Source organism: Palaemon carinicauda, chromosome 34, assembly GCF_036898095.1.
Source record: "Palaemon carinicauda isolate YSFRI2023 chromosome 34, ASM3689809v2, whole genome shotgun sequence".
NCBI lineage: Eukaryota > Metazoa > Arthropoda > Malacostraca > Decapoda > Palaemonidae > Palaemon > Palaemon carinicauda.
In genome coordinates, this window is record NC_090758.1 from 79525446 (window position 1) to 79547739 (window position 22294).

Consider the following 22294-nt stretch of genomic DNA (forward strand, 5'->3'; position numbering starts at 1 on the left):
TTCTCTACCATCTTTCACCTCCTCTTGCAACAACCATTACCGTTCTCTAACAACAACCATCCCCCTTCTCTCACAACAACATTCACAACCCCCGTCCCTACAACAGATAGGATTTGCCTCACAAGGCGAAGTACAGTATAACACTTTATAAAACGAAACAAAAGAAGGACATTAACACTCTAAATAAGAACTTACCTTAAACAAACAGCATACCATCACGTTATGGGCAACACCGAAGTGGTAAAAATGGTATAAATATCACAAAATATAAGTTTAGTTCGACACAGCGCAAAGAAAACCGCGAGTAGGGACTCCAAGTCTTCGGGAGTTGTTTGTTTACATTAAGTACTACTGTACCTAATGAGCATCTATAGTTCGTGTATTTTGGTTTAATAAAAGAAAAAATTCATTTTACATAAATCCTTACAATATACAAATAAAAAAGTCATACAAGTCATACGTATTAATGATATTGATTATACAATATACAAGCAATTTATTTTTTCATATCTAAAATTTTATTTGACTTTTTTTTTGAAAGACCCATCGGAGACAAAATATTTCTTATAATTTTTCTAAACAAAAAAAAGTAAAAACTTCCTTCATCAATATATGTTCATAGGCTCCTAATTTGTATTAAAATATATATTATTAATTATCTATTCAAACAGCCTTAATATAGAAAATTCTCGTACTATTAGTGTCTATTACAATTATCTATTATTACTCAAAATTTGCAAAACTTCTTGTAAGACGAAAGAGGTTCAAAGAGTTTGGATAGAAAAATAGAAAAATTAAAGTCTGATATGGTAGAATTAGTATTATAGTTTCTTCTGAAATGTTTAATTATTTTGAATATAAACACAAACACACACACACACACACACACACACACACACACACATATATATATATATATATATATATATATATATATATATATATATATATATATATATCATTACTTTCTAAGCTACAACCCTAGTTGGAAAAGCTGGATGCTATAAGCCCAGGGGCTTCAACGGGGAAAATAGCCCAGTGAGGAAAGGAAACAAGGAAAAATAGGATAATTTAAGAAGAGTAACAACATTAAAATTAATATCTCCATTATAAAATATAAAAAAAAAATAACAAAACAAGAGGAAGAGAAACGAGATAGAATAGTGTGCCCGAGTATACCCTCAAGCAAGAGAACTCAAGACAGTGGAAGACCATGGTTCAGGGGATATGGCACTACCCAAGACTAAAGAATAATGGTTTGATTTTAGAGTGACCTCCTAGAAGAGTTACAACCCTCGTTGGAAAAGCAAGATGCTATTAGGCCAAGAGCTCCAACAGGGAAAAATAGCCCAGTGAGGAAAGGAAATAAACTATGATAAGAATTAATGATCAATTGAAATAATAAAGCCTACATTTTATATCTATCTAAATATATATATATATATATATATATATATATATATATATATATATATATATATATATATATATATATATATATATATATATATATATATATATATATGTGTGTGTGTGTGTGCATGTGCGCATTTATATATAAACATTATGCCATATCCGTAACAGGGGATGGCTTCTGAGATCAACGCAACAATCACTGACCCATTCATCACTTGATTACAGAAACATGGCTGAACCTCCTGTATCAAACACCCCAACATGCACTCGTTACATTAATATTGAAACGCTTACTTTCCAATATATCTCTCACCCCGTCTATCCTGATATCCATCTGGTTCCTAACATTTCAGAATTAAAGACTCTTTCACTTACCTATTGTTGTAAATTCTTTCGCAAGACTTCTTCTTTCCCGCCGTTAGCCGTACATCAAGGGGTCGGTTGCCTGAGGCATCCTCTTCAAGCAAACCTCTTCTCTCCATATCATCCTTCACCTTATTTTGTCATCTAAATCTCTATCTCCCTCTTGAACACTTCCCCTAATAAATTCTTTCCACATGACCATGCCATACCGAATTACTTTCGTCCTGCTATTCACATACGCTAACCTTTTTACCACTTCCTTGTAGGTCTTGAACCCTTCCCCTAAGAAATTCTTTCCACATGACCATGCCATACCGAATTACTTTCGTCCTGCTATTCACATACGCTAACCTTTTTACCACTTCCTTGTAGGTCTTGAACCCTTCCCCTAAGAAATTCTTTCCACTTGACCATGCCATACCGAATGACTTTCATCCTGCTATTAACATACGCTAACCTTTTTACCACTTCCTCATATGGCTTGAACCCTTCCCCTAAGAAATTCTTTCCACTTGACCATGCCATACCGAATTACTTTCATCCTGCTATTCACGTACGCTAACCTTTTTACCACTTCCTCATATGGCTTGAACCCTTCCCCTAAGAAATTCTTTCCACTTGACCATGCCATACCGAATTACTTTCATCCTGCTATTAACATACGCTAACCTTTTTACCACTTCCTCATATGGCTTGAACCCTTCCCCTAAGAAATTCTTTCCACTTGACCATGCCATACCGAATTACTTTCATCCTGCTATTAACATACGCTAACCTTTTTACCACTTCCTCGTATGTCTTGAACCCTTCCCCTAAGAAATTCTTTCCACATGACCATGCCATACCGAATTACTTTCATACTGCTATTCACGTACGCTAACCTTTTTACCACTCCCTCGTATGTCTTGAACCCTTCCCTTAAGAAATTCTTTCCACATGACCATGCCATACCGAATTACTTTCATCCTGCTATTCACGTACGCTAACCTTTATACCACTTCCTCGTATGTCTTGAACCCTTCCCCTAAGAAATTCTTTCCACATGACCATGCCATACCGAATTACTTTCATCCTGCTATTCACATGCGCTAACCTTTTTACCACTTTCACGCAAACCTCTTCTCTCCATATCATCCTTCACCTTTTTTATGGTCATCTAAATCTCTATCTCTCTCTTGAACCCTTCCCCTAAAAAATTCTTTCCACATGACCATGCCATACCGAATTTTTGGGTTCAGGCCATGTCGTGCTGATGGAAGTTCCTTCGTTAGTAGCTTCCTAGGTTATATTTGACTACAAGAAGGAACTTCCATAAGGACAACATGGCTACCTAACCCAAAAATAGATTTTTCGCTTTGCTCAAAATCCGTTTACTTTCATCCTGCTATTCACATACGCTAACCTTTTTACCAGTTCCTCGTACGTCTACGTTTCTCGCCTTACCAATTACTCTCGCAGTCCTTATACAGTTTCAGGGTTGTTAGGTTTTCTATAAGAGAAAAGCCCAACTTCAAATCAACGGCAGCTTTACAAGGCCAACCCATTAGGGAGCGTTTGTAGGGTGACGGCCAGATCCCGTAGAAAACGGGAATATTCTGAACTGTGGCCGTCGTTCTAAAAACGATTTTGGCGGGAGAAGCTAACTTAAAAAACCCACCTAACCTATGCTAAAAGCCGTGTCTTTACCCAGGGGGACTGCGCCCACCCCGGACATCCCCCCTTACACAACATATTTAAGATCCGTAGACTATTTCCAAACGTTTTTATTCTATACAAGATAACAGTCAGAGCGATAATAAGCAAATTAGGACGCTTGGCCGTAGCGCTACAAACTACCCCCCATTAGTAAAATAAGGGCCAAAAATATAGCATTTACGGCCAACCTTTTTCACGATATTACTAAAGACTAACCAATTTCGAAAGATACCAAATTTGACGTTTTCGGCCTGAAAAAGGGCAACCTTGCAATCCATTTAGTTTTCAGTCATATCTAACAACAACTTCCATAAAGGAGTCGGTTCAACGATCCATCTCAGTGGTAGCTCGTGTATTGGCGCTGCAGAACTGCAGCACTCCTATTTCCATTTGATGTTTTTAATACCATTTAATACGTATCCTTTTTATTGAATCCTTTAAACTTTCACGCTATATTATCCTTAAGCTTAATATCAGTAGCCATCCCTTAGTTTATGAGAAATATACAAAAAAATCAGCACACGTAGTAATGCAGCGATCATCTTGCTCTCTACAATCCTAAAAATAATTCCGTTTGAAGATCAGAGTTCTCCCTGCTCTTGTACCACATTCCTCGGGGCTAGGCCATAAACATATGCCCAGAGGCTTCAGATACAGCAAAGTCGATAAGGAACGCAATTGTTGAATGGTCCCTTGGGAAATTTGTGGGCTTGCCAAAAACAACACTGGGGATGACTTAGCCTGCTCACTCCTCTCACAAACGACTGCCTATGGGAGGCCATGATCTACACTTATTAAAACGGGGATAACTGTAAACAATATGCCTGTATGTACTGTAGTGATTGGAAGATTTAAACTCACTAAAAAGGGGAGAGCTGAGATGTTGAAGGAAGGGGGTGTGACTGTACTTGAATGGTTGGTGAGATTGTTTAATATGTATTTTTTTTTGTCAATGGTACCAGTAGATTGGGTTTGTGCGTATATTGTACCACTATACAAGGGTAAAGGAGATGTGCATGAGTGTTGTAATTCAAGGGGTATTAGTTTGTTGAGTGTGGTGGAAAAAGTGTATGGTAGAGTACTGATTAATAGGATTAAGGATAAAACAGAGAATGCAATCTTAGAAGTACAGGGTGGTTTTAAAAGATGTAAGGGTTGTATGAATCAGATTTTTAGTTAGGCAGGTATGCGAGAAATATTTAGCAAAAGGTAAGGTGTATGTTGCGTTTATGGATCCGGAGAAAGCGTATGATAGAGTTGATAGGGAAGCAATGTGGAATGTGATGAAGTTATATGGAGTTGGTGGAAGGTTGTTGCAAGCAGTAAAAAGTTTCTACAAAGGTAGTAAAGCATGTGTTAGAATAGGAAATGAAGTGAGCGATTGGTTTCCGGTGAGAGTGGGGCTGAGACAGGGATGTGTGATGTCGCCGTGGTTGTTTAACTTGTATGTTGATGGAGTGGTGAGAGAGGTGAATGCTCGAGTGCTTGGACGAGGATTAAAACTGGTAGACGAGAATGACCATGAATGAGAGGTAAATCAGTTGTTGTTTGCGGTTGATACTATACCGGTTGCAGACGCGGAAGAGAAGCTTGACCGATTAGTGACAGAATTTGGAAGGGTGTGTGAGAGAAGGAAGTTGAGAGTTAATGTGGGTAAGAGTAAGGTTATGAGATGTACGAGAAGGGAAGATGGTGAGAGGTTGAATGTCAAGTTGAGTGGAGAGTTACTTGAGAAGGTGGATCAGTTTAAGTACTTGGAGTCTGTTGTTGCAGCAAATGGTGGAGTGGAAGCAGATGTACGTCAGAGAGTGAATGAAGTATGCAAAGTGTTGGGGCCAGTTGAGGGAGTAGTATAAATAGAGGGTTGAGCATGAATGTAAAGAGAGTTCTGTATGAGAAAGTGATTGTACCAACTGTGATGTATGGGCCGGAGTTGTGGGGAATGAAAGTAACGGAGAGACAGAAATTGAGTGTGAGATGAAGTGTCTAAGGAGTATGGCTGGTGTATCTTGAGTAGATAGAGTTAGGAACGAAGTGGTGAGAGTGAGAACGGGTGTAAGAAATGAGTTAGCGGCTAGAGTGGATATGAATGTGTTGAGGTGGTTTGGCCATGTTGAGAGAATGGAAAATGGCTGTCTGTTAAAGAAGGTGATGAATGCAAGAGATGATGGGAGAAATACAAGAGGAAGGCCAAGGTTTGGGTGGATGAATGGAGTGAAGGAAGGTCTGGGTGATAGGAGGATAGATGTGAGAGAGGCAAGAGAGCGTGCTGGAAATAGGAATAAATGGCGAGCGATTGTGACGCAGTTCCGGTAGGCTCTGCTGCTTCCACCGGTGCCTTGGAAGACCGCGGAGGCAGAAGCAGCAGTAGGGGATTCAGCATTATGAAGCTTCATCTGTGGTGGATAATGTGGTAGGGTGGGCTGTGGCACCCCTAGCAGTACCAGCCGAACTCGGTTGAGTCCCTTGTCAGGCTGGGAGGAACGTAGAGAGGAGAGGTCCCTTTTTCTGTTTCACTTGTTTGATGTCGGCTACCCCCCAAAATTGGAGAAGTGCCTTGGTATATGTATGTAAATAGGGGAGACGGCTGTAATTATGAGTAACACGCCCCTAAGTACTGTCTAATATACACTTGCAATTCAGCTTTTACTATACAAGAAGGCAATATCACCATTCAAATGAGAAAGTATATGAAAAAGATTAAAACAACCCCAAACAGAAAACAACATTACAGTACATCTGTATTCGGCTGCAGCCGAAGACGAAAAATGAAGAATCTTTGACATATGGCCAGGCAAGGCTATTCGACCTCGTACATCACCTACCATTAACTACCTAGTCAATGCCTTCACTAGCTCTTTCAGCTACGTTAAAGACACTCTATACAGTATTCTAAAGGCCGAAACGTTTGCGTACGAATAGAAACAACCTCATACTGTGATGCTACTCAATGTCCTTTCAACTATATACATATTTAAAATTCATGTATTTGCTATTTTGTAAGTAAAAAAAATTACCACAATGAGTGGTGTTGTATCTTCTTAATTACAGTTTGTATCCATTCACTTTTGAGAAACAAATCCGGTCTGTTTTTTTTTAATTGCACCAAAAGTTGGATAATGGGGGAGGGTGGGCTGTGGCACCCTAGCAGTACCAGCTGAACTCGGTTGAGTCCCTTGTTAGGCTGGGAGGAACGTATAGAGTAGAGGTCCCCTTTTTTGTTTTTATTTCTTTGTTGATGTCGGCTAACCCCCAAAATTGGGGGAAGTGCCTTGGTATATGTATGTATGTATGTATGTAAAAGTTGGCTTACAGTATTAAGAAAATCTTATAAGACTTGGTTATCAATCTATTATGAGGAAATTTTTCAAGTCTTTCATTCTGCCTTGTTTCAAGTATTGTTCTCCTGTTTGGCCGTTAGCTGCTGAATCTCATCTTAATTTGTTGGACAAAAACTTGCAGGCAATGTAAGGTCTCATTTCTGATCTGGATATTAATCTCTGGCACCATTGTCCAATTAGTTCTTGATGATTTTTTCATAAATCTGACCATCCTTTGCATTCAGATCTTCCAAAACAGTACAATCCTGTATTACGACCCAGTATTCGAGAAGTTTTATTCCAGCTGCGACCAGATTGGGGAATGATCTTCCTATAACGGCAGTTGAATTTTTGGAAAATTACATTTCTGTTGAACAAGCTGATACAAGTCTCTTTTCCTTGTTTATTATGAAAGATCAATTTCAATGTCTCACAGGATGTAGGTACAGGAGAGGAGGTTCCTAGCCCCCTCGTCCCGTATGATGTTATTAATACCACTTAATACGTGTCCTTTTTATTGAAGACTTTCTTTATACTTTCACGCTATATAATCCTTAAGCTTAATATCAGTAGCCATCCCTTAGTTTATGAGAAATATAAAAAAAATCAGCACACGTAGGAATGTGTGATAGGAGGATAGATGTGAGCGAGGCAAGAGAGCGTGCTAGAAATAGGAATGAATGGCGAGCGATTGTGACGCAGTTCCGGTAGGCCCTGCTGCTGCCTCCGAAGCCTTAGATGACCGCGGAGGTAGCAGCAGTAGGGGATTCAGCATTATGAAGCTTCATCTGTGGTGGATAATGTGGGAGGGTGGGCTGTGACACCCTAGCAGCACCAGCTGAACTCGGTTGAGTCCCTTGTTAGGCTGGGAGGAACGTAGAGAGTAGAGGTCCCCTTTTTGTTTTTGTTTCTTTGTTGATGTCGGCTACCCCCCAAAATTGGGGGAAGTGCCTTGGTATATGTATGTATTTTCTTTCTGCACTGAGCTATTTTTCCCTGTTGTAGCCCTTTGCATGCAGTATCTTGCTTTTCCAATTTGTTTTGTGGTTTGGCTACCCATAATAATAACAAATATTATTTTTATTATTACAAGCTAAGCTATAGCCCTGGTTGGAAAAGCAAGATCCTATAAGCTCAAGTTCTCTGGGAAGATGGCCGGCGGCGCTGGGGGGGAGCGAGGAGGCTGTCCCGTGGGAGCCCAAGTCCCGAAGTCATCCTCCATCCTCATCGGGGACCTGAAGGGCGTCTTAGGGGGAACCCAAGCACTGGGGTCCGACGGCAGGGAAAGCTCCTTCTCGACGTCGCCCTCGGCTGCTGAACCACCTGAAATGCACGCCCAAGAGGCTGGGGAGCTAAGAAAGTAGTTCGAGGTAAGTACTTCGTGTTGGAACAAACCCGTTTTTTGCAGCCGCTTCTTGGAACATTAAGTTGGAAAGCTCCTTCTCGACGTCGCCCTCGGCTGCTGAACCACCTGAAATGGACGCCCAAGAGGCTGGGGAGCTAAGAAAGTAGTTCGAGGTAAGTACTTCGTGTTGGAACAAACCCGTTTTTTGCAGCCGCTTCTTGGAACATTAAGTTGGAAAGCTCCTTCTCGACGTCGCCCTCGGCTGCTGAACCACCTGAAATGCACGCCCAAGAGGCTGGGGAGCTAAGAAAGTAGTTCGAGGTAAGTACTTCGTGTTGGAACAAACCCGTTTTTTGCAGCCGCTTCTTGGAACATTAAGTTGGAAAGCTCCTTCTCGACGTCGCCCTCGGCTGCTGAACCACCTGAAATGGACGCCCAAGAGGCTGGGGAGCTAAGAAAGTAGTTCGAGGTAAGTACTTCGTGTTGGAACAAACCCGTTTTTTGCAGCCGCTTCTTGGAACATTAAGTTGGAAAGCTCCTTCTCGACGTCGCCCTCGGCTGCTGAACCACCTGAAATGGACGCCCAAGAGGCTGGGGAGCTAAGAAAGTAGTTCGAGGTAAGTACTTCGTGTTGGAACAAACCCGTTTTTTGCAGCCGCTTCTTGGAACATTAAGTTGGAAAGCTCCTTCTCGACGTCGCCCTCGGCTGCTGAACCACCTGAAATGCACGCCCAAGAGGCTGGGGAGCTAAGAAAGTAGTTCGAGGTAAGTACTTCGTGTTGGAACAAACCCGTTTTTTGCAGCCGCTTCTTGGAACATTAAGTTGGAAAGCTCCTTCTCGACGTCGCCCTCGGCTGCTGAACCACCTGAAATGCACGCCCAAGAGGCTGGGGAGCTAAGAAAGTAGTTCGAGGTAAGTACTTCGTGTTGGAACAAACCCGTTTTTGCAGCCGCTTCTTGGAACATTAAGTTGGAAAGCTCCTTCTCGACGTCGCCCTCGGCTGCTGAACCACCTGAAATGGACGCCCAAGAGGCTGGGGAGCTAAGAAAGTAGTTCGAGGTAAGTACTTCGTGTTGGAACAAACCCGTTTTTTGCAGCCGCTTCTTGGAACATTAAGTTGGAAAGCTCCTTCTCGACGTCGCCCTCGGCTGCTGAACCACCTGAAATGCACGCCCAAGAGGCTGGGGAGCTAAGAAAGTAGTTCGAGGTAAGTACTTCGTGTTGGAACAAACCCGTTTTTTGCAGCCGCTTCTTGGAACATTAAGTTGGAAAGCTCCTTCTCGACGTCGCCCTCGGCTGCTGAACCACCTGAAATGCACGCCCAAGAGGCTGGGGAGCTAAGAAAGTAGTTCGAGGTAAGTACTTCGTGTTGGAACAAACCCGTTTTTTGCAGCCGCTTCTTGGAACATTAAGTTGGAAAGCTCCTTCTCGACGTCGCCCTCGGCTGCTGAACCACCTGAAATGCACGCCCAAGAGGCTGGGGAGCTAAGAAAGTAGTTCGAGGTAAGTACTTCGTGTTGGAACAAACCCGTTTTTTGCAGCCGCTTCTTGGAACATTAAGTTGGAAAGCTCCTTCTCGACGTCGCCCTCGGCTGCTGAACCACCTGAAATGCACGCCCAAGAGGCTGGGGAGCTAAGAAAGTAGTTCGAGGTAAGTACTTCGTGTTGGAACAAACCCGTTTTTGCAGCCGCTTCTTGGAACATTAAGTTGGAAAGCTCCTTCTCGACGTCGCCCTCGGCTGCTGAACCACCTGAAATGGACGCCCAAGAGGCTGGGGAGCTAAGAAAGTAGTTCGAGGTAAGTACTTCGTGTTGGAACAAACCCGTTTTTTGCAGCCGCTTCTTGGAACATTAAGTTGGAAAGCTCCTTCTCGACGTCGCCCTCGGCTGCTGAACCACCTGAAATGCACGCCCAAGAGGCTGGGGAGCTAAGAAAGTAGTTCGAGGTAAGTACTTCGTGTTGGAACAAACCCGTTTTTTGCAGCCGCTTCTTGGAACATTAAGTTGGAAAGCTCCTTCGCGACGTCGCCCTCGGCTGCTGAACCACCTGAAATGCACGCCCAAGAGGCTGGGGAGCTAAGAAAGTAGTTCGAGGTAAGTACTTCGTGTTGGAACAAACCCGTTTTTTGCAGCCGCTTCTTGGAACATTAAGTTGGAAAGCTCCTTCTCGACGTCGCCCTCGGCTGCTGAACCACCTGAAATGCACGCCCAAGAGGCTGGGGAGCTAAGAAAGTAGTTCGAGGTAAGTACTTCGTGTTGGAACAAACCCATTTTTGCAGCCGCTTCTTGGAACATTAAGTTAGAAAGCTCCTTCTCGACGTCGCCCTCGGCTGCTGAACCACCTGAAATGCACGCCCAAGAGGCTGGGGAGCTAAGAAAGTAGTTCGAGGTAAGTACTTCGTGTTGGAACAAACCCATTTTTGCAGCCGCTTCTTGGAACATTAAGTTAGAAAGCTCCTTCTCGACGTCGCCCTCGGCTGCTGAACCACCTGAAATGCACGCCCAAGAGGCTGGGGAGCTAAGAAAGTAGTTCGAGGTAAGTACTTCGTGTTGGAACAAACCCATTTTTGCAGCCGCTTCTTGGAACATTAAGTTAGAAAGCTCCTTCTCGACGTCGCCCTCGGCTGCTGAACCACCTGAAATGCACGCCCAAGAGGCTGGGGAGCTAAGAAAGTAGTTCGAGGTAAGTACTTCGTGTTGGAACAAACCCGTTTTTTGCAGCCGCTTCTTGGAACATTAAGTTGGAAAGCTCCTTCTCGACGTCGCCCTCGGCTGCTGAACCACCTGAAATGCACGCCCAAGAGGCTGGGGAGCTAAGAAAGTAGTTCGAGGTAAGTACTTCGTGTTGGAACAAACCCATTTTTGCAGCCGCTTCTTGGAACATTAAGTTAGAAAGCTCCTTCTCGACGTCGCCCTCGGCTGCTGAACCACCTGAAATGCACGCCCAAGAGGCTGGGGAGCTAAGAAAGTAGTTCGAGGTAAGTACTTCGTGTTGGAACAAACCCATTTTTGCAGCCGCTTCTTGGAACATTAAGTTAGAAAGCTCCTTCTCGACGTCGCCCTCGGCTGCTGAACCACCTGAAATGCACGCCCAAGAGGCTGGGGAGCTAAGAAAGTAGTTCGAGGTAAGTACTTCGTGTTGGAACAAACCCGTTTTTTGCAGCCGCTTCTTGGAACATTAAGTTGGAAAGCTCCTTCTCGACGTCGCCCTCGGCTGCTGAACCACCTGAAATGCACGCCCAAGAGGCTGGGGAGCTAAGAAAGTAGTTCGAGGTAAGTACTTCGTGTTGGAACAAACCCGTTTTTTGCAGCCGCTTCTTGGAACATTAAGTTGGAAAGCTCCTTCTCGACGTCGCCCTCGGCTGCTGAACCACCTGAAATGCACGCCCAAGAGGCTGGGGAGCTAAGAAAGTAGTTCGAGGTAAGTACTTCGTGTTGGAACAAACCCGTTTTTTGCAGCCGCTTCTTGGAACATTAAGTTGGAAAGCTCCTTCTCGACGTCGCCCTCGGCTGCTGAACCACCTGAAATGCACGCCCAAGAGGCTGGGGAGCTAAGAAAGTAGTTCGAGGTAAGTACTTCGTGTTGGAACAAACCCATTTTTGCAGCCGCTTCTTGGAACATTAAGTTAGAAAGCTCCTTCTCGACGTCGCCCTCGGCTGCTGAACCACCTGAAATGCACGCCCAAGAGGCTGGGGAGCTAAGAAAGTAGTTCGAGGTAAGTACTTCGTGTTGGAACAAACCCATTTTTGCAGCCGCTTCTTGGAACATTAAGTTAGAAAGCTCCTTCTCGACGTCGCCCTCGGCTGCTGAACCACCTGAAATGCACGCCCAAGAGGCTGGGGAGCTAAGAAAGTAGTTCGAGGTAAGTACTTCGTGTTGGAACAAACCCATTTTTGCAGCCGCTTCTTGGAACATTAAGTTAGAAAGCTCCTTCTCGACGTCGCCCTCGGCTGCTGAACCACCTGAAATGCACGCCCAAGAGGCTGGGGAGCTAAGAAAGTAGTTCGAGGTAAGTACTTCGTGTTGGAACAAACCCGTTTTTTGCAGCCGCTTCTTGGAACATTAAGTTGGAAAGCTCCTTCTCGACGTCGCCCTCGGCTGCTGAACCACCTGAAATGCACGCCCAAGAGGCTGGGGAGCTAAGAAAGTAGTTCGAGGTAAGTACTTCGTGTTGGAACAAACCCATTTTTGCAGCCGCTTCTTGGAACATTAAGTTAGAAAGCTCCTTCTCGACGTCGCCCTCGGCTGCTGAACCACCTGAAATGCACGCCCAAGAGGCTGGGGAGCTAAGAAAGTAGTTCGAGGTAAGTACTTCGTGTTGGAACAAACCCATTTTTGCAGCCGCTTCTTGGAACATTAAGTTAGAAAGCTCCTTCTCGACGTCGCCCTCGGCTGCTGAACCACCTGAAATGCACGCCCAAGAGGCTGGGGAGCTAAGAAAGTAGTTCGAGGTAAGTACTTCGTGTTGGAACAAACCCATTTTTGCAGCCGCTTCTTGGAACATTAAGTTAGAAAGCTCCTTCTCGACGTCGCCCTCGGCTGCTGAACCACCTGAAATGCACGCCCAAGAGGCTGGGGAGCTAAGAAAGTAGTTCGAGGTAAGTACTTCGTGTTGGAACAAACCCATTTTTGCAGCCGCTTCTTGGAACATTAAGTTAGAAAGCTCCTTCTCGACGTCGCCCTCGGCTGCTGAACCACCTGAAATGCACGCCCAAGAGGCTGGGGAGCTAAGAAAGTAGTTCGAGGTAAGTACTTCGTGTTGGAACAAACCCATTTTCGCAGCCGCTTCTTGAAACATTAAGTTGGAAAGCTCCTTCTCGACGTCGCCCTCGGCTGCTGAACCACCTGAAATGCACGCCCAAGAGGCTGGGGAGCTAAGAAAGTAGTTCGAGGTAAGTACTTCGTGTTGGAACAAACCCATTTTTGCAGCCGCTTCTTGGAACATTAAGTTGGAAAGCTCCTTCTCGACGTCGCCCTCGGCTGCTGAACCACCTGAAATGCACGCCCAAGAGGCTGGGGAGCTAAGAAAGTAGTTCGAGGTAAGTACTTCGTGTTGGAACAAACCCATTTTCGCAGCCGCTTCTTGAAACATTAAGTTGGAAAGCTCCTTCTCGACGTCGCCCTCGGCTGCTGAACCACCTGAAATGCACGCCCAAGAGGCTGGGGAGCTAAGAAAGTAGTTCGAGGTAAGTACTTCGTGTTGGAACAAACCCATTTTTGCAGCCGCTTCTTGAAACATTAAGTTGGAAAGCTCCTTCTCGACGTCGCCCTCGGCTGCTGGACCACCTGAAATGCACGCCCAAGAGGCTGGGGAGCTAAGAAAGTAGTTCGAGGTAAGCACTTCGTGTTGGAACAAACCCATTTTTGCAGCCGCTTCTTGAAACATTAAGTTGGAAAGCTCCTTCTCGACGTCGCCCTCGGCTGCTGGACCACCTGAAATGCACGCCCAAGAGGCTGGGGAGCTAAGAAAGTAGTTCGAGGTAAGCACTTCGTGTTGGAACAAACCCATTTTTGCAGCCGCTTCTTGAAACATTAAGTTGGAAAGCTCCTTCTCGACGTCGCCCTCGGCTGCTGGACCACCTGAAATGCACGCCCAAGAGGCTGGGGAGCTAAGAAAGTAGTTCGAGGTAAGCACTTCGTGTTGGAACAAACCCATTTTTGCAGCCGCTTCTTGAAACATTAAGTTGGAAAGCTCCTTCTCGACGTCGCCCTCGGCTGCTGGACCACCTGAAATGCACGCCCAAGAGGCTGGGGAGCTAAGAAAGTAGTTCGAGGTAAGTACTTCGTGTTGGAACAAACCCATTTTTGCAGCCGCTTCTTGGAACATTAAGTTAGAAAGCTCCTTCTCGACGTCGCCCTCGGCTGCTGGACCACCTGAAATGCACGCCCAAGAGGCTGGGGAGCTAAGAAAGTAGTTCGAGGTAAGTACTTCGTGCTGGAACAAACCCATTTTTGCAGCCGCTTCTCAGAACCTCATTAAGTTTAATGTTAAGAGGACCTCCATTACATAGGCCAAATCTATTTCAATTCACAATTTTCTAGTTTGCCTTTTGTGGTCGTTAGTTCGAGGGGACCCGTTTGTAGGGACAGTACGCTAATTCTCAATTCTACAGCTTATCTTCTGTAATCGTTAGTTCAAAGGTACCCGCTTCTGGATACAGAAGGCAAATTCTCAATTTTTTAACTTGCCTTCTGTAGTCGTTAGGTCAAGGGTACCTCTTTGTGGGTACAGTACGCTTAAGTACTCAAGTTAAATCTATTTCAATTATAGATTCCTTGCTTTCCGTTTTGCTTTGGAAATTTTATTTTGTAGAATCTTGCTAGCTAATTTCAATGACCCTCAATGAGCTATTTTCCCTGTTGGGGCCCATGGGCTTAGAGCATCCTGTTTTTCCAACTAGGGTTGTAGCTTAGCAAGTAATAATGATGATGATGATAATAATAATAATAACAATAATAATAATAATTATAACCTCTCTTTCCTATTACATACTACCAAACTGATTATTCAAGTTGGTTCAATATAAGGAACCAATAAGAGACGGTACATTGAAACTTATCTTTACTGACCATACAACGTTTGTGATTCGTCAAAAAAAAAAAAAAAAATTACTGCTTGCATTATCACAAATAGTTTTGTGAATTCAAATCTAAATTATAGGAATCAATACAAGGAGTCTAAGAGAAAAAATTATAAAAACAGATAAAATACTAACTCTTAAATTACATAAATCTTACTTCAGCTTAAATAAATCTCTAGATTTTTCTTTCCTCAAAGTTTGAGACAAAATCAGTCGTAAGAGCCCTCTCGCTCCCTCTTCGATTTCGAGTTGAATTCAAGTTAACTTTAAAAGTTAAAAAATTAGATTTTGAAATTAAAACGACAGAATGATTCTCCAACTTCAACCGATACTGCCGATACAACAATAACTGAATAATGTCTTAAATCTTCTACACTTGATAAAAATATATTAACTATCTAAAGCTATCATACTGACACACTGGGTTATGTACAAAACATAGTATCACTGGCGTCCACTCGCTGACTAGCAAGCTCCTGTATAAGTACAGTACTGCATCGTTCTTTGCTCCTCCTCCTTTTTTGGTTTTCACCGGCCGATGACCCTCGGGGGGACGGGAACGTCCTCCGAGCTCCTTTCTCGCGTCGCTGCAAGACGTCGTTGTCCTCTCCTGAAGGACGTTTCAAACTAAACTGTCGCAGAATCTTGATCTCATGAAATCAATCACGTTCTGTAAGTGATAAAAATGTGAGGTCAGATTATGGATCAAGAATTAGAAAAGAAATTCTCAAATTTTAAGTGTTTTTTTTTTTTCTAATATTTTTGTCTCTGTCTTCCAGAGATCACCAGTTCAAAAGTTGATCTGTTTATATTCCAGAAGTCACCAGCTTAATAATAATAATAATAATAATATCAATAATGACAATACGCTTGAATGAGAATGAAGTTTATTTATATATTTTCAATAAATGTGTAAGTCTTTTTACATCATCAATCAAACCATATTTCTCTACATAAATAAGCATAATGCAGGTGGGACTGGCAAGAGCCTTGATACGGTACATTTGGAGACGAGAAGCCTTGGTACACCTTGTTCCGAAGAAGGGCACCTTGCCATGCCCTTACTTTGCGTTGAGTAACCGAAAAAAAAAAGGGTGGGGAGAGATGACATAGGTGGCAGGCTGGGTTAAAACACAGGAAAACTTGCTCTGCAGTAAGGGCGTGGCTGGGTGTACTAGTCTAGGAAAGCTACCCTCACAGCTGGTCCTTTGAAGAGTAAAGAAGCTCATTTGATCGAGCTTCGAGGCTAAAACTACATCGTGGAAAACAAAAGCAGCAGGAAGAAAGTAAACCTCTCTCATTAGCTTGTTCCTATTCATTCGCTTCTTTGCCTACACCTCTCTCATTAGCTTGTTCCCATTCATTTGCTTGTTCCTATTCATTTGCTTCTCTGCCTAAACCTCTCTCATTAGCTTGTTCCTATTCATCTACTTCTTTGCCTAAACCTCTCTCATTAGCTTGTTCCTATCAATTTGCTTCTCTGTCTAAACCTCTCTCATTAGCTTGTTCCTATCAATTTGCTTCTTTGCCTAAACATGTTATTTTCATTAGTAAAATAAATTTTTGAATATACTTACCCGATAATCATGTAGCTGTCAACTCTGTTGCCCGACAGAATTCTATGGAGGGATACGCCAGCTATCACAATACTAGAAGGGGGTGTTCTTACCAGCGCCACCTGTGGCCAGGTACTCAAGTACTTCTTGTTGACACCTCCTCAATTATTCCTCGGTCCCACTGGTTCTCTATGGGGAGGAAGGGAGGGTCAATTAAATCATGATTATCGGGTAAGTATATTCAAAAATTTATTTTACTAATGAAAATAACATTTTTCAATATTAAACTTACCCGATAATCATGTAGCTGATTCACACCCAGGGGGGTGGGTGAAAACCAGTGTACAAGATTAAAGGATAGCTAAGTATCCCATATTTCATATAACAGTTATCTCAAATAACAATGAAATAATAAGTACCTGGTAAGGAAGTCGAATTGAACCGTTACTCTGTCTCTTTTTTAAGTTCGTCTTCCTTACTGAGCGCAGCGTTCCTCTTGGAGGCTGAATCAACCCAAAGGTGCTAAAGTATACAGGGCTGCAACCCATACTAAAGGACCTCATCACAACCTTTAACCTCGGCGCTTCTCAAGAAAGAATTGACCACCCGCCAAATCAACAAGGATGTGGAAGGCTTCTTAGCCGACCGAACAACCCATAAAAAGTATTCAAGAGAAAGGTTAAAAAGTTATGGAATTATGGGAATGTAGTGGCTGAGCCCTCGCCTACTACTGCATTCGTTGCTACGAATGGACCCAGGGTGTAGCAGTACTCGTAAAGAGACTGGACATCTTTGAGATAGAATGATGCGAACACTGACTTGCTTCTCCAATAGGTTGCATCCATAACACTCTGTAGAGAACGGTTCTGTTTGAAGGCCACTGCAGTAGCCACAGCTCTCACTTCATGTGTCCTTACCTTCAGCAAAGCAAGGTCTTCTTCCTTCAGATGAGAATTTGCTTCTCTAATCAGAAGCCTGATGTAGTAAGAAACTGAGTTCTTAGACATTGGTAGAGAAGGCTTCTTGATAGCACACCATAAGGCTTCTGATTGTCCTCGTAATGGTTTTGACCTTCTTAAATAGTACTTAAGAGTTCTAACAGGGCAAAGTACTCTCTCTAGTTCGTTCCCCACCATGTTGGACAGGCTTGGGATCTCGAACGACTTAGGGCAAGGACGGGAAGGAAGCTCGTTTTAGCCAAAAAAAACCGAGCCGCAAGGAACATGTAGCCGTTTCAGATGTGAAACCTATGTTCCTGCTGAAGGCGTGGATCTCACTTACTCTTTTACCTGTTGCTAAGCACACGAGGAAAAGAGTTTCTAATGTGAGGTCCTTAAAAGAGGCTGATTGGAACGGTTCAAATCCTGATGACATTAGGAACCTTAGGACCACGTCTAGATTCCAGCCTGGAGTGGACAACCGACGTTCCTTTGAGGTCTCAAAAGACCTAAGGAGGTCCTGTAGATCTTTGTTGGAGGAAAGATCCAAGCCTCTGTGGCGGAAAACCGCTGCCAACATACTTCTGTAACCCTTGATCGTAGGAGCTGATAGGGATTTTACGTTCCTTAGATGTAACAGGAAGTCAGCAATCTGGGTTACAGTGGTACTGGTTGAGGAAAACTGCATTGGCCTTGCACCAGCTTCGGAAGACTTCCCATTAAGACTGATAGACTCTGAGAGTGGATGTCGTCCTTGCTCTGGCAATCGTTCTGGCTGCCTCCTTCGAAAAGCCTCTAGTTCTTGAGAGACTTTCGATAGTCTGAAGGCAGTCAGACGAAGAGCGTGGAGGTTTGGGTGTACCTTCTTTACGTGAGGTAGACGCAGAAGGTCCACTCTAGGAGGAAGAGTCCTGGGAACGTCGACCAGCCATTGCAGTACCTCGGTGAACCCTTCTCTCGCGGGTCAGAGGGGAGCAACCAACGTCAACCGTGTCCCTTTGTGAGAGGCGAACTTCTGAAGTACCCTGTTGACAATCTTGAACGGCGGGAATGCATACAGGTTGAGATGGGACCAATCCAGCAGAAAGGCATCCACGCGAACTGCTGCTGGGTCTGGAATCGGAGAACAATACAAGAGGAGCTTCTTGGTCATCGAGGTAGCGAATAGAACTATGGTTGGCAGACCCCACAGGGCCCAAAGTCTGCTGCAAACATTCTTGTGAAGGGTCCACTCTGTGGGGAAGACCTGACCCTTACGGCTGAGGCGATCTGCCATGACATTCATATCGCCCTGAATGAGCCTCGTTACCAGCGTGAGCTTTCGATCTTTGACCAAATGAGGAGGTCCCTTGCGATCTTGAACAACTTCCTCGAATGAGTCCCTCTCTGCTTGGAGATGTAAGCCAAGGCTGTGGTGTAGTCGGAGTTCACCTCCACCACCTTGTTAAGCTGGAGGGACTTGAAGTTTATCAAGGCCAGATGAACTGCCAACAACTCCTTGCAATAGATATGAAGTGTCCTTTGCTCCTGATTCCATGTTCCCGAGCATTCCTGTCCGTCCAGTGTCGCACCCCAGCCCGTGTCCGATGCGTCCGAGAAGAGACGGTGGTCGGGGGTCTGAACAGCCAAAGGTAGACCTTCCTTGAGAAGAATGCTGTTCTTCCACCACGTTAGAGTAGACCTCATCTCTTCGGAAACAGGAACTGAGCCCGTCTCTAGCGTCATGTCCTTTATCCAGTGAGCAGCTAGATGCTACTGAAGGGGGCGGAGGTGGAGTCTCCCTAACTCGATGAACAGGGCCAGCGATGAAAGTGTCCCTGTTAGACTCATCCCCTGCCTGACTAAGCATCGGTTCCTTCTCAGCATGCTCTGGATGCATTCTAGGGCTTGGAAGATCCTTGGGGCCGACGGACAAGTCCGAAAAGCTCGACTCTGAAGATCCATACCCAAGGAAACAATGGTCTGGGATGGAACGAGCTGAGACTCCTCAAAATTGACCAGGAGGCCCAGTTCCTTGGTCAGATCCATAGTCCATTTGAAAATCTCCAGACAGCGACGACTTGTGGGAGCTCTTAAAAGCCAGTCGTCTGACGGAGCCGGACACAAGATCATGATACTGCTGCACAGTCTGTAAACTGACAATCATGGGCAAGCGAGGAAGTACAGTGACAACCCGAATCTGTCTAGACTATCTGGGTCGTACAGACAACTCCTTAACGGGTTGCTGAGGTTGCCGCACTGCGTCACAACAAGTCCCTTCTGTTGGTTGTTGAACGTCTTCCCCGTGACACATTGACTCCGTAAACAAAAATCCTCTAACAAGGACTAAGCTTGGACTGCATGTCATGCAACACAGCTCAAGGTCTATGGGAGCAGGTGTGGTAACAGACGGGATTAGCGGCTGAAGTGGAACCATTACCTTCCCTGTAAGCATGTTATGCTTAAATAAAAGTCCATAAGAGGTTATGCAGCTAAAGGCTCCCTCCAAATGACAGAGTCCTCAAGGGAATATCAGAAGGAGGGAGAAAAGAACTTTCTCATCTACAGGGACCTTATCCTAGAAAAGCTAAGTTCTCTGAGTGAGGGTTCACTGGTGCAAAAGCAGCAGACTAGAAGGCAACGTTATGAAACTGCTTGACAGTCTAGTGAGTTGGCAACAACCCAAGATATGTTGAGAAGCATGCGGTAAGGTATGCAGAGCATGATGAATGCAGAGTATGCTGTATGCAGAGCATGCTGTAAGTAGAGCATGTTGTATGCAGAGCGTGCTGAATGCAGAGCATGCTGTATGCAGAGCATGTTGTATGCAGAGCATGCTGAATGCAGAGCATGCTGAATGCTGAGCATGTAGTAAGCAGAGCCTGCTGTAAGCAGAGCCTGCTGTAAGGAAAGCAGAGCGTGTGCATGGCGTTTAACATTTCTCAGAAATTCCATGACCAGTGCTAGAGTGCTTTATGCATGCTTGCATGGGGTTTAAAAATCAACATAATGTTTACCTTACATTCATAACTCATGATTCATATTTTTGCCATGGTTTGAAAAGGAGGTAAGGTATGCTGAACAGCAGAGTCAGAACGAGCTGGAACAACAACAGTGGAAGGTGCAGAAAGTTCCTGTTCCTGTGGTATGAGTGGAGCGTGAAGAGACCGAGGTTGTGCAGAACAAGGTAAAGTTCCCGCAAGCAGAGGTGTCTGAGGCGCAGGATCAGGGTGCACGGGTTGAGCTCGGTGCAGCAGCTGAGGAGACTGACTCACAGGTGGAAGAGGTTGTACCTCCACCGAGAGTTGCACCACCGGTGGAGCAGCCAGGGGAGGAGGAGGAAGAGTGGGGTAATCCTCCTGATCCCAAACCGAAGGTTGCCTTAAAGAAGGCTGAGGCTGAACAACACTGGGAACAGCGAACACAGAAAAAGGTTCAACATCGTACGCCTGGCAGATGGTGCTGCGACTGGGTGCAGCGAGTGCAGGCGGGTTGAGCACAGGCTGAACGGGTGCAGGGGAGGTGCAACACTCTCAGCCCGACACTCACACAACAGGTCCGAAAGCTGTGCTTGCATGGACTGTAGTAGAGTCCACAACATCGTACGCCTGGCAGATGGTGCTGCTACTGGGTGCAGCGAGTGCAGGCGGGTTGAGCACAGGCTGAAAGGGTGCAGGTGGAGGTGCAACACTCTCAGCCCGACACTCACGCAACAGGTCCGAAAGCTGTGCTTGCATGGACTGTAGTAGAGTCCACAACATCGTACGCCTGGCAGGTGGTACTGCGATCAGGTGGAGCGAGCATAGGGGGGGGGGAGTGTAGGCGCACTCTCAGCCCGACAAACTGATGACTGAGGAGAGTCAGAGCTAACCCAATGACTGCATCCGGGTTGTTGAACTTTACTTCGTACGTCTGGCATAGGTCTGGACTTTACGTTTAAGAGGTCTTGAGACCTGAGACCAGCGTAACTCTGCCTTTATTTTCTCCTCTAAATCTCTTCTGCAGACGAGCAAAATAAGGGCTCAATCGTCTGCGGGTGGGAGTGACGGTCTCGGTAAGACACGCCCACAACCACCGAGGATACTTCTGTGCGCCGATCAAGGCCTGCCGAACCCTTATGCCCTTCGACATTGCTTCTCCCCTGGGCTTGGGAGCTTGCAAGAGGTCCCGGACTGGGAGGACGACTGGCGCGCACAAAAGTACCCTCACGCATAACACTGACATACTTTGCGCTAATCACTTATCACTTTGATTTCTGTTTGCACTTATTTCACTGAACTCGAAACTTTAAGTGGTTTGTACCTGAAACACGCAATTCTATCCTTCTCAAAAGTTAGTAATTGCGAAAACAGAATTACAATGTAACAGAAAAATCTAATGAAAGATAATTCAGTGGCTGGAAAGAGACTAAACACTAGATCACTCTAGAAACGTTTAGTTTCTTCCCCAAAAGAGACTAGGGAGAAGAGCAAAAAACGATAACGACGTTACTCGTACGCCTGGCAGGCTTGAGGGAAACGTTTATCCTCTTTCTCCCTCCGTCTCTATCTCTCTCTCTCTCTCTCTCTCTCTCTCTCTCTTGACTTAGAACCTGAGAGAAGAGCCCAATCATATATATCGTTAAAACATATTATTGTTAAAGGAAAAAACTGAAATATTTCCCAAAAAGAAAAGTTCCTTTATTAGGATCAAAACCATTAAGTTAAGAAAGAATGAACAAAACGCTAGACACGGTTACTCTTACTGCAATGTGAAACCGTGAACATTCTTTCTCTATCGTAACGATAGAGTGCAAGTTGAAACGTTCTGAACGTCAACAACTGCCGAGACAAACAAAACGTTAGTTCAACTTTGAAAAAGTACGAGACTATCAAAGAAATTCTTTCAAAGACCTTAAAATAGCATAATATGTTAACAGGTAAAACCGAAATGACGGGCTCACGATAATTAACTTCGGTACCAAGAAAAGACCGCCTACTATTAGGAAGGTCGAATATAAACAAATATAAAAATTAATTTTAATAAGTTTATAATAAAAGGAAGTTAATCGAAGAGGCGGAGAGATATAAAATAAATCTATAACTTTTGTTAAGCAAAAT

The 22294-nt window shown here is 44.5% G+C and overlaps 1 protein-coding gene across 2 annotated transcripts in view; it reads right to left on the reverse strand.

Moving 5' to 3' along the window:
- Nucleotides 1-14688: 14688 nt before the first annotated feature.
- Nucleotides 14689-22294, reverse strand: part of LOC137626508 (uncharacterized) — a 57030-nt gene continuing 49424 nt past the window's right edge. For both annotated transcript variants that reach the window (XM_068357547.1, XM_068357546.1), the window contains one exon: nucleotides 14689-15392. In XM_068357547.1, coding sequence (XP_068213648.1) covers nucleotides 15382-15392 — 11 coding nt within the window. In that variant the 3' untranslated portion in view covers nucleotides 14689-15381. The remainder of the gene's footprint in view (nucleotides 15393-22294) is intronic.